The following is a 12352-nucleotide window of genomic DNA, read 5'->3' on the forward strand; positions in this document are numbered from 1 at the left end:
TCCAATATTGTGTTTGCAGGTCAGCCCTTTGTCCTCACAGACATGGCCTAAAACAGCCATGCTGGTGTATTGAGAACTGTGTGGGCTCTGCAATGCCATCACAGACAAGGATCCTTCCATTTGTATATCGACATACTGAAAATGTTGCTATTTTCAGAGTTTCAGCATGCACCGTATAAATTACTTAAGAGAACCCTACTGCAATTCCGTCCCAGTGATATATATACAAACACAGGTGACAAGTCAAACGAAACAGCAAGAGAGGAAACACGAGAACAGTAGGAATGGTAGCACTAGCCAAGAAAACTGTGTTGTAATCGTCAGTTAAATTACTTTGTCCCAAAAAGCAAATATGTGGCACAGATCAGATAAACTGTGAACCAGTGAATGGAGTGGAAAAATTCAGTATGAGAAAAATCCAGGAATGCAGCCTCTAAAAATGGTTGTCCCACATTCCCATGAGAAAAGCAGCGACCTCTCTTTATATGTACAAGAGCTCACAGGAAGATTTCAAAGTACACCGGCTGCGCCGAAATCTCTTTTCCACAACAATTCCTACATGCTAACGTCATTAGTCACGGAGAGGGCACGGGCACCAGCTTTTCACACAGCTAAAGAACACTTCCACATATCTCTCTGTACCTACAGTACTCATTGGACTTCAAGACAGTCAATGCAAAGCAGCTGGCAGAAAGAGGGAAGGCAGTGCAAAGCAACTGGCAGAAAGAGAGAAAGAAGGAAAAAGTCTGAAGTACAGTACAGCTCCTGAGAAACAGACATCATGCAAGGGCTGGGAGACTCTGAGGTCTCTGGCAAGCTCAGGAAAGAGAGAGTCATAAAAAGGCAGCTGCAGGCAGTATTAATGGGGATCCTGTGTATACGCACACACAGGCCTGTAGGGACCCCTCTGATTGTCTTATTGGATCACATTACATAAAGTGAGGATTGTTCTCTGGATTGTGGATTGTGCAACTGGGTGACATCATTTAGTGAAGGACAGAGGGTGTGGTGAGCTGGTACAGATCCCAGGTCTTGTCCAGTGTGGATTAAGACGCTCAGATGTGTGTCTTTCGTCTCATCGTCTCTAGTCCTCAGGTGGGAGAGACACGTGTGTCTGCATACTGTGTGTGTGCACGTGCGTCAGGGCAGGCCAAACGCAAGCCTTCAACGTTACAAAATCACGAAAGAGGTGGTAATGAACAAAAGGTTGCCTGGTAACCACAAACAAAACAAATACAAGGAGATAATATCTGGGAAGGAAAATAAAACACTGCATCACTGAGTCTCATGAACTTGAAGTGCTGTGCTAAGAATTTTAGATGTGAAACGCTCACAAATCATACAAAAAAATTATTTAAACTTTTTGTGAGAGTAGTAGGGAACTTTAACAGCCTGTTGGTATGATGTGGGACGCAAACACAACAGACCAGTTCACACACAGATAACATGACATAAAACTACTTTCATCTGCCACAGTGCAGATCCCTTGAGCTGGTCTTAATTATGTTTTTTTTTCCTGTCCTGCAGGAGTCACTCAAGACAAAAATAGAAACCATTACTAACGAACTGTGTAGCCGTAAGTGCGATCTTCAAATCTCTGTGGATGAAAAGAACAAAGAAGCTCTTGTCACCAGCTCAGAATATACAGGTCTGTCAGATGCATGTCTGAATTTTTAATTGAGCTCAACACCTAGAGGGGAAGCATCATTCAATTATGCTGTTTTAAGTAATAAATTTTAAAGAGTTGAGAAATATTAATCAGTTTTAGGATTAATCCTTAATCAAGTTCACGTCCTTTCGAATATTTCACTCTTGGCTTGAAATGAGAAATGTCTTTATTTTTAAGTGATGCTTGATTGTTCTGATTTGCAGATCCCCTTATCGTCAATGAAAAGGTCAAAGAATTTAATTCTCCACAGATTGCTGATAAGGTATGTATGCTTTTAGCTAAGAGAATTCAAGATATATGTTCAAATATCTAACATAACTTGAATAAGTGTACCTGTTCCTATCTTAGAGACTTTATTCTCATGTGTGCATGGGTAAGATTACCCATGTTTCTAATGACGCTACTCAATTGTGAAGGCTAGTCTTCCGATTCGGAAGCAAAACAGCTTTTACAGAAAGTGGTTATTTGTGCAGATTTATTGAGATTACTGTCATATTTGTTTTTGCAGCAGGAGGAGAAAGTTCTCAAACTGCTCCCCATTGTTGGTCTCTTGAAACCAGCAAGTGATGTAACTGTGCGGCACATGACATAATGCCACTAACAGTTCCAGTCAGCTGGAAGTAATTTCTGTTTTCATGTGCAGAATGTCTTGGGCTGCTATAAACCCCCGCCCCCCCGTACTTCCAATGTCTTGTTTTCTTTTTGTGCTATTGCACAAAAAACTAAATTTCCAATAACATGCAATTTCCATTATTAGTATAGTATTACTGGTAATAAGTGATACATTTCCCCTCTGCTACAGCAACATGCTCCCACCAAAGCAACATGACCTGTTTTTAAAATCTGCTTTCCATTACAGTACTTTGTGCAAGACTCATGTAACCTAAAGGCCAAGCACCTGCGTGATTCAGTTTTTTGGCAGCCAGAGCAACCACTGATTTAGAAATCTAACCCTGGATTAAAGTAAACTTGCAAGCCATCAGTCCACAGCAAATTGAAAATCCAATATTCTATTTGATGGTGGATTGCAACTGTAAAGATGAACATAGTGTGTATCCAAAAGAAAGCCACAGCCAAGCATTGTGATGCATCTTGCTTCAATCAGTCAATAAAAACAATCAATAAAATCTTGAATGCAAGAGGGATTTCTTCATTACAATTATATGCGTGTAACACATACTGCATGAATTGATTGTCAATGTTTCTTCTCCTTGAACTTCAGGGATGCTTTTAAATAGTCCTTAAAAATAGCAAATAAAGACAAAATGTACATTGATATACAGACTTCAGGTTTCAAACACGTTAGTTCATATTCATCCTCAGAGAGAGAAAGTAAGAAAGTGACAGACAGAAGACATGCATTTTTATAACAGTGAAATCTATGATAAGGCTGACTGATTCCATGTCATTTTAAACTCTTTATATATTTGTCTTTCTATAGGTGGGAATTGTGAAGGCTTTGCCCAGATGGAGGTCACACTCTCCCACTGTCCTGGTCTCCTTGTTGCTAGCTGGCCTGCTGCTGGCTGCCCTCCTCATCGGATGTTACTGCTACAGAACACGACAGAACCACAGCACCAAAGGGATGAGGCTGGTCAGTGTCTGAGAGACAGAGTGCTGTAATTAAGATGTTTATGCTTAAAAGGATGGTTTACATTGTCTGCCTTTCACTACATTTTGTCCCATGGCATTTTCTGTATCCTAATGAAATGCTCTCTTTCTTACTGACTTCCTCTCGTTCTGGCTGTGAGACTTATCAGTTTATTGCTCTCAGTTACCTGCATTCTTAAAGAGGAAAATGCCTTTGTGCTTTAAAAAGAAAGTGTTTTGACAATCTTCAGTCCTTGTTTTAAGCATGTGGATGTAAATCGTGAACATTTATAATAATAATAATAATAATAATAATAATAATAATAATAATAATAAACTTTATTTTATATAGCACCTTTAAAGGTGGCTTCTCAAAGCACTTTACAGGATGACAATAACAATAAATAAGAAGAATACAACAATAAATAAGGAGAATACACAAGATAAGACACAATAACAATATATAGAGGAGACCGTGGATGGTGGTACTAAGAAGAGCAGAGGGGTGAAGAATGGAACCAGTTAAGTAAAGGCTTTTCTGAAGAAGAGGGTTTTGAGTCTCTGATATCCTTGGCAAAGAGTTCCAGAGCCTGGGGGCATAACAGGAGAAGGCCCTGTCACACATACAATGTAGACGGGCTTGGGGGACAGTAAGGAGGGCAGAATTTGAAGAGCCGAGGTTGTGAGGTGGGGAGTAGGGCGATAATAGCTCAGACAGGTACTGAGGTGCCAAGCCATGCAGAGCCTTATAGGTGAGCATGAGGATTTCAAAGTTTACACGGAATTTGACCGGAAGCCAGTGCAGGGACTCCAGAACAGGAGTAATGTGAACACTTGCACTAGACCTGGTCAGGATTCTGGCTGGTGAATTTTGGACATACAACTATAAATATTATACATTTATAATAATATGGGAACTATAACTATATCACAAAGAAAATATCATTTTAATTTTCCTGTCCTCCAAGGTGTGATGGGTGTCTTCCTGGAATAGCAACAAAAAACCCCAAAACATGTAGATAGGAGCACAAACAAGAGTCATTTTTAGGGTAAAGAGACTACATTGATCTCTGGCAGGAAGCACAGATCATAAGTGGACAAAAGAAGAACCCAAGTGGATCCAAGGAGACAACACCTGATGAAGAAGACCCTCCAGAAGATGACAGGAAGCACGCTTGAAGGAAGCTGGTTGCAAGAGTCAGCCAAAGAAATCACACGCCAGAGACAGGACTTCCCCACAGATTGATGCTTCCACACTGTTTTATTTTTTGAGGCTGGAAAGAGCCAGAAACGTAACAGATTGTCCAGTCTAACTCATGAAAGAGCCTTCAGCCCTGCCTCAGAAGAGAAACAGTCAAAACTGGTTGAAAAGATACAAGCTCGAGTCATGGAGTTCTTTGGCGAGCAAGCAGAGGGAAGTTTGAAAAGATGGTGGCACAGCAGCAGCGAGTTGAGCTGCACTAACGAGCTGGTCCCGATGCGTCCGATCACTATAACAGGGGCGTGGCCATCCTGTCACCGGTGGATGAGGAGACCCGGCAGGAGATTGTGAAAGAGATCCAGCAATACATCTGCAAATGGTTTAAGATGAAAAGAACGTGTGTGCTGGGAAATCAGTGAAAAAGGAAGTGGAAATGTGTTGGCGCATGCGATGGAAAGGCATTGTTAATCTTCAACTTCAACATCCTTCAGCTTTTCGTAAGACGTTTCGGTGGTTGATTTCTGCTAGAAGGGTTGCTTAGCTGATTGGAAAAACATTGAAACAATGATAAAGAAGCCTTGAAGTATGAATGAAAACTTTTGTCCAGCACCTGCAACATGATTTGGGCGTCATCTAAAAGTTTTCAACTGCTCCATCTTAATGATGATTCTTAAGTTACAGTCAAACAGCAGCACTTTTTAGCAAACATCAATTTTCCACAGCTGTGTAGGGCTTGAGATTGCCTTAAAATTGCCTATGGCTGCATTCATTCTCAGAAACTGAAAACTGAAAAGAAGTACAGCTAGATTACAGTTCTGCCAGTGCACACACTATGAGCCCATGATCAGACACATCCTCTCTTTTCCTTGAACTTTGATTGATTAACCCTTTATTCCCCTTGAGCCTTTCATGTGGGGTCCCCAAGAGGGAGTTTTGCTGGGGCAAAGTCTTCACTGATCCCACCAGATTCTACCAAGCTAAGCCCTGTATTGGAAGTAAGTGGGCTTGAAGCATTGTGAAGTTTATGTTTCGGGACTGCCTCAGTTACTAACAGATTGATAAGATGGAGCACTTCATTAGCAAAGGAATGACAAAGGTCCTTTAAAGTGCAAAGCCACTTATAGCATGATCTTATTTTCACAGTCTTGTTTCAGTTACTGCCACAGGTGAGCTCTTCTGTGTTGAGAAGCTTGTCTTTTAGTGTATACACTGATACAGGAAGAACTGCAATTCAGGATTTGCTGGTTATCTATTTTCCAGTCTTATAATTATGACAACTGGCAATGGACAAAAGAGAATCATTTATACAAAAATGTCCTGTTAAGGAGGTGCTACAACAACCATGTGCACCTAGATTTTTGTTTATTTTCCAAATAAACACAGCTGTTTTCCATACAGTTTACAGCATCATAAATAGAATCCCTTTTAACTGGATACACCCAAACTGAAAGCACCTGGAAAAGATTATATCATTCCTTTACAACTGCCCATAGATGCTATATCTGTATTAAATGAAAACCAGCACAATACTGTTTCTATTCTCAGATGCTTGGGTTGTTATATTAATAAAAAATACTAGTACACATGTTGTGTTTAGCATGGCCTTTATGGACACAGTTGAGGACTTGCTCATAGATTTACTTTTCTAATTGCAGAATATGTTCTTGTACCCAAGGTTGTCCTAAAGCGCCTGGGCATAGCAACTTTAGCATGAAACATGACAAGCATTCACCCTTCTAAAATACAGCTGTTTTTAGATTTCAGCTATCACCAACACCTTATGTATCACTATCCTCTCTTTCCTGCATTGTAAGTAATGCTGGACAGAGCTGTCTCACTGAGTGCATTGAAATATGTGTTCCTATGTACCCACAGACTGAGGAGCCCTACCAGGCTGATGAGGACCAGGGCAACACTCTGGTGTCAGTGGCTCCACTGAATCCCCCAGAACCTCAAGAGAAACCCAGCATCAACGGAGAATCTCCTGAGGGGGCAAAGAACCAGGCACCTCCCCCTGGTACCACGGCTCCTACCGCCACGACCAACGGCCACTCAGCCAGCAAACAAGCCCCTGTAGCTGACACAGAGCTGTAACCTGGGCGCAGACAGGACACCACCATCTCTTTCACAGGCAAACTAACAAGGACAAAGCAAAGACCGACACAGTAGTCCAAGACCAGGAGAATTTTCAGCTGTCATGTGTTTCTCTTTTATTGGCGTTACTTTACTGTCTTGGCTGCTGCCTACCTATTGAACTTAATCAAAGAGTGACCCCCACCCCCACCCACCCACCCATAAAACAACAAACTAATAACTATATTACTACAGAAAATGTGAAGAAATGTATGCACTGGCATGCTGGAAAAAAGAAGGCCAATTTAACTGCAGAAGAATAATTGTATGTTGTACTCAGACTGCAGATTTAGCACTGCAGTAGACTCCATTTTGGAATTACACGTGTAACTGTTACACTGTTTGTGCTTTACACTTTTCACAAGTGTCCTTCAAAAAAGGCTTTATCAGCAGATTGAGTTCATTTAAGATTTGTTTTGTATGTTCTGTTAGAATTAGCAGCAACATAGCAAGTCTCATTTGAATAAAAATAATTACATTTGGAAAACATCACTCTGTAGAGGACTATATTACACATTATACGTACTGTAAGGTTCAGTAATGCTAAAGCCACATATTAACAGAAAACAGGCACTATAATTGTCAGCACTGTTTTCTCACTTTGGCATCTAAGGTGTTGGGCTCGATTCAAGCTTAGGAGACTTCTCTGTGTTGTGTCTGGATGTTCTCCATACGTTCAAGTACATTTTCCTGCTATTCAGGCAAGGTTGCCTACCTATTTTACTTTGGCCGTTGTCCCCTCTACGTCTGTGGCACTGTGATAGACTGGCATCCCACCCAGAGAAAGAGAAGTCGCTTTGCTTTGGGAATTATCTGACTTACAGCTCCCCCTACCAGAACAAATAGCTGATAATGTATGAGGCAGACAATCCAGACATAAACATTGCAGAGGTCACTGCCCACCTTTCAAATATTGTTCCCTTTCTTCTGTGGGTGTATTGAGAAATTAGCTTTTCTTGCTGAAACGAAGTTGATGGTAACAAAAATGAAATTTTATTTTTGTATTCTGTTATAGTTGTGTGTCAACTAATCATTCTGGCATCTGAGATATAGTACAGTAGACACACTGCAGTTGTTTGGTTATTTTGTTCTATCAGTAAGCAGTCTGTTTACAAGCCTCTACAACTCCTTCTTCTAATTAAATGCCGCACACTTTTTTAAAACTTTACAAGTCTTGTAAATTCAGACAACGTGATGTTTTGGGGAATTAATGTCGAGGAAGAGTAATAAATGTTCTTAATGGTGCTTATCTTACAATGATTTTGGCACTTGTAAGAGATAAAACCAAATAATTCTCCACTTCATTACCGCCAGCCTTACTAAGACCCACAATGTCCTGATATGATGAACACAGATTCCAGTACAAGCCTCCATCCGAACTCTAACTACAGTAGCAATGTAATTGGTTATTTCTTTCAGCAAGCTTGCCCTCATGTATCTTGCTGCAACAGAAGCCTTAAACATGTGCTGGAATCACCAGTGCCCTTATCAGACATTGTACCTGATTATTTTATCATTATACTTTGTGTTTCGTAATTTTGTGTAATGACGTAATCGTTTTCACTCAGCATATTATTGTACAATGTGCAGTGTCAGATTAATGTGGTTTTTCTCAGATTCTGTCTTTTACTATAACACGTCCATAATTTCAAGGAAAAACACTGTGCTTGCCACTGGCCGCAGAGTCAGAATGAATAATTTCCTGACTTGTGAATGTGAAGTTGGCTATTGACCTTGGACTTGTGCAGAACGTGGATCAGCAGGTGATGTGCATGAATGTCTTGACTTCAGACCGAGCTTCTTTGTGTTGCAGAACTCTTTTTAGCCCACACTGCTTCTTATACAAAATCAACTGGCCAAGCACATTTTTTTCAAAGGGCTCGATTGTTTTTCGTTTGGAATCACCGAATGTTTTTCTGTTTTATTCTGTCACATGCAGGAGGTGTCAATTGATGATCGACATGTGTAATTGATAACATGTGTTGACCAAAAATTGCAATGGTTACCCAGTACAATCCATTAATGAGTATTAGTGAAACAAGGACTATGCTCATTCTTTGCTGTCCAGCCATTTGCTTTTAATACACTTCTAGCTAGACAACACAATAGAGCAGAATTAGCAATGACTGGAGGAAAGAAACATAGTAACAAAGCAATCTTACAGGTTTGTAGAAAATCGCTGGGCTGCTGCTGCATGGTCTGTCCATACCAATGATCACTTACTTGTGCCTCATTTAATCCCAATCATAATCAGCAAATGACACAGCTGTACATCTGTGTTTGTACCAGTGATGTCTGTGCTGTACTTGTTTATTTGAATTCCTTATTGAGGAGGCATTACAAATAAAATGGTGGTGGATTCACACAAAAAGCTACTCCTCCACCTTTCTTCTTGCTCCATGCATGGATGGATGAAACTTCTCATTAATATTGAGTACCAATTCAAGCAGTTTACAGAGTCCTGCCATATTAAAATAGGCACTCACCATTACCACCAGGCCACGTGCTGTACGATGCCCAGAGCCATTACACGAAGTATATCATTTGTTTGTGGGTGCTCCATTTTGTGTTTGGTGTTTTTGGCAGATAGTGATGTTCTCTGTGTGTCATTCTGATATTGCATGACTCTGAGAGGGCCATTCATATCTGCCTTTTCTTTTTTGGTGCATTTGGTATAGGGAATGTTATCAAAGCCTTCAGTCAATGACAATTTTGTTTTAACAATTTGTACCATATCCTACTTAATAATGTACCCTTCTCTTCCTGGATCAGTAAAAATCACTTGGTGATTCATAGATGAATGCTGTACTCGGGTTCTAAGGTTGCAAGGGCCATTCCATTTATGCAAATGCTGATCTTTGAACACACTCTCTTTGGTAATTTTCCATGTCAGTTAGCTAGCTGAATTACTTTAAAAAGGAGGCTCTTACACAGACTGGGTCATTATTAATATAAAAATGATCTCTTGACTTCCAAGGTATCATTTTAAGCTTCTGTTGTGATTAGATCGTCATTTAATGTTCTAAGAACGTAGTTTTGGTATATATATATATGTATGTTTTTTGCAGCAGTGTGTCAAAAGTGTAAAAAGTTATTCTTTAAACCAGGTGGCCCAGAGATGTTGCAGCAGAGAAACAGTACCCAGTATTCCTAGATTGTGAATGCAGCTGACTTTTTAACTGGAAATCGAGATGTATTTTTGCAAGCATGCAGGAATTGTTTCAACAAAAGGTGATGATTTGACATAACTGGGTACATAAGTGTGTTTCTTTTATAACATTCCAAAAAAAACTTGTAATGCTACTGCCAGTCTTTTAAAAAATATTGGATAGGAATAAATATTGGGAATAAATTAGTTTTGTATGAATGCTAATATTTTTCATAAATATTGTATATGTAAATAAAACAAATGAATCCATCCAATATAAAACAAATTTTCTGTATGCATGGAAATAGCAATTGTATGTTAATGAAAGCCTTTTTTTCTGGGTCTCTCATTTATTGTACAGGTTTAAAAAAAAAAGTCCCACCAGAATACACAGCTGCATTTTGTGGTTTTGTAAACATAACAAACATTACATCAAGTATCAAAAGACTGGTTGTGTGCTGTCTTTTCTTGTGCTTTCCAGGTGAATGAGAGTGTATTAACCATATTAACTCCTGCACAAAAGAAACTTTAATTATAGGATCTTAATATTGTATCATTGATGGCTTATGAAGTGTTGTGATTCAGTGTTCTAAATTAAAGAATTGGGAATTGTGCGCCCCTACGTGCCTCACCCCAAAAAAGCTGACATACTAGTCACGCTGAAGAAAGCTTTTCAGATTTTAAGGTCTTACAGTAAATCGGAGAGTCATCTCATGGAATAAATTTGGTTTCCTATTCTGACTATTAGATACAAAGTTCTTTAGATTTGGATTTTTAAACACACGTTGAAAATCAATCCCAAATGGCAATGCCTTCCTCCCCACATTCCTTTCTTACAGTATCTGGGTCATACAAAAAGCTATTGGCACATGTTTTCTTAAGGCCACTGGGAGCCACACAATCACTGTTATTCTCTGCACAACAAAATAACGGTGATGATAAGGCCGGAGATAAGCATGAGTTGAATGTTCCAGCAGACCTTCATACTGTGCTTGCTCTGCTGTACCCAAGTTTTCTATACTAACCTGATATAAAAAATGAAGACATTGCTTTCTGGTCACTTTCATAAGCACCCATATGATAATGGATGAGAAAGCAGCAGTGTAAAATGCTTTAGAACAACACATTTTATTTAACAGTACATAAAAGTGTAAGGAGGGAGAACCGTTGAACACAGGAAATGGATTGTGCAGATCAAGGAACCCATAATAAATCTATAAATTAAGACAATCACAAAAAGCTCCAGAGACATGAAGCTTTATCCGTATTATCTGGAGCTAGAGAGTTCAGTGCCTTATACAGTATGTGAGCAAGAGAACGTTAAAGGCTGCTCTGAATTTCTAAAGGCAGTAAGTGTAATTTAAATTTAAAGTGCATTCAGCCCACTTGCATAGGCTGCAAAGGAACAGATAAAGGTTCATTCCATGCTGAAAGGTAAGGAATGAAACGCAACGTTTCAGCTGTGGAGCCTTCAGGTGTGTAATTTAAAGTGGATAAGAGTTATGTACTAAAGCAAAGTATGTTCACTTAGCACATGAGCTGCAGGACTCTGGATATAGTCAACTTAATTTAGTGCCTTACAGGAAAGCCAAGTAGATAAGGCTCTACAATAGTCTTGAAATAAAGAAGAGGATTAACTATCCTAAAAGCATGCCTCAACATTTTAGTACCAGACAGGCAGAGCAAGAGTCTTAATCAAGTCATGTTATGGAGGTGGAATAACAGGTAATTCAAATATCAACACAAGGTTACAAATGAAAACTAAAGTTTCTCATTTCTGTCTTTACTTTGATTTCAGCATCATCAAACACAGCACCGAGCTTACCAATTTTGTGAAAATGATGTTGAGAACCTGTGAGTGTAACATTAAGCAGTTTAGCTTAAGAAATCTCTGTTAAATCTATATTTTATTATCAGACACCTTTAAAGTGCAGCAACTACAGCAATAGTAAATCTGTCACCAGTTTAGTGTAAAAACCCAAATCCATTAATGGGAATAATCTGACAAAAAGACAATATGTAAATAAGAAAACAGTACAGATCCCAGCACAGAATCCTGTGGAACGTCCTGTGTCACTGTGTGACAATCAGTATTTATAAATTGGCCCTTGCTAAATAGGAGCCAAACCAACAAATGGAAGTGCCAGTGACCCATAGATACTTTTCTGTGTTATCCAGCAGGGTGCTGTAACTGATAGTATCAAAAACTGCCCTGAAGTTCAGATGGAGAAGAATATCAAGTGATGCAGAGCCAGAAGACATTAATAATTCATCACCTAAACTACGGCTGATCCAGTACTGTGTCCATGTCCGAATCCCAACTGAAAAAGTACAAAGCTTGATTTGATTAGATACGATATGTGATTCTGCTAATTGATATTCATATATACCATGACCAATATGAATAACACTGTATAAATGTAAGGAACTAGCTCATACAGGGAAATAAAAATAAATAAAGATGACTTTAAGAGACGGTCCAGACAAAAAGGGAGTTTATCCCTTCAGCAGTCCCAAAACACATTTAAATTCATCATATTAACCTCCTACAAAAAGTTAGTCTGACCACAGGATGAACTTGAGGGGAACAAAGATCTCAGCGTCTATTTGG

General features: G+C 39.3%; 1 protein-coding gene across 2 annotated transcripts in view; it reads left to right on the top strand.

The window, feature by feature from the left end:
• LOC148658668 (hematopoietic progenitor cell antigen CD34-like) overlaps positions 1–10188 on the top strand; it is a 30793-nt gene extending 20605 nt beyond the window's left edge. The window contains exons 5-9 of one of the 2 annotated variants that reach the window (XM_088640140.1): positions 1528–1648; positions 1873–1931; positions 3111–3263; positions 5364–5455; positions 6336–6475. In XM_088640140.1, the coding sequence (XP_088496266.1) occupies positions 1528–1648; positions 1873–1931; positions 3111–3263; positions 5364–5417 (387 nt within the window). In that variant the 3' untranslated portion in view covers positions 5418–5455; positions 6336–6475. Of the gene's footprint in view, positions 1–1527; positions 1649–1872; positions 1932–3110; positions 3264–5363; positions 5456–6335 lie in introns of both variants that reach the window. The other variant, XM_088640139.1, reaches the window with a different exon arrangement.
• Positions 10189–12352: the final 2164 nt, after the last annotated feature.

This window comes from Lepisosteus platostomus, chromosome 7 (genome assembly GCF_059453375.1).
Source record: "Lepisosteus platostomus isolate fLepPlt1 chromosome 7, fLepPlt1.hap1, whole genome shotgun sequence".
Lineage (NCBI taxonomy): Eukaryota > Metazoa > Chordata > Actinopteri > Semionotiformes > Lepisosteidae > Lepisosteus > Lepisosteus platostomus.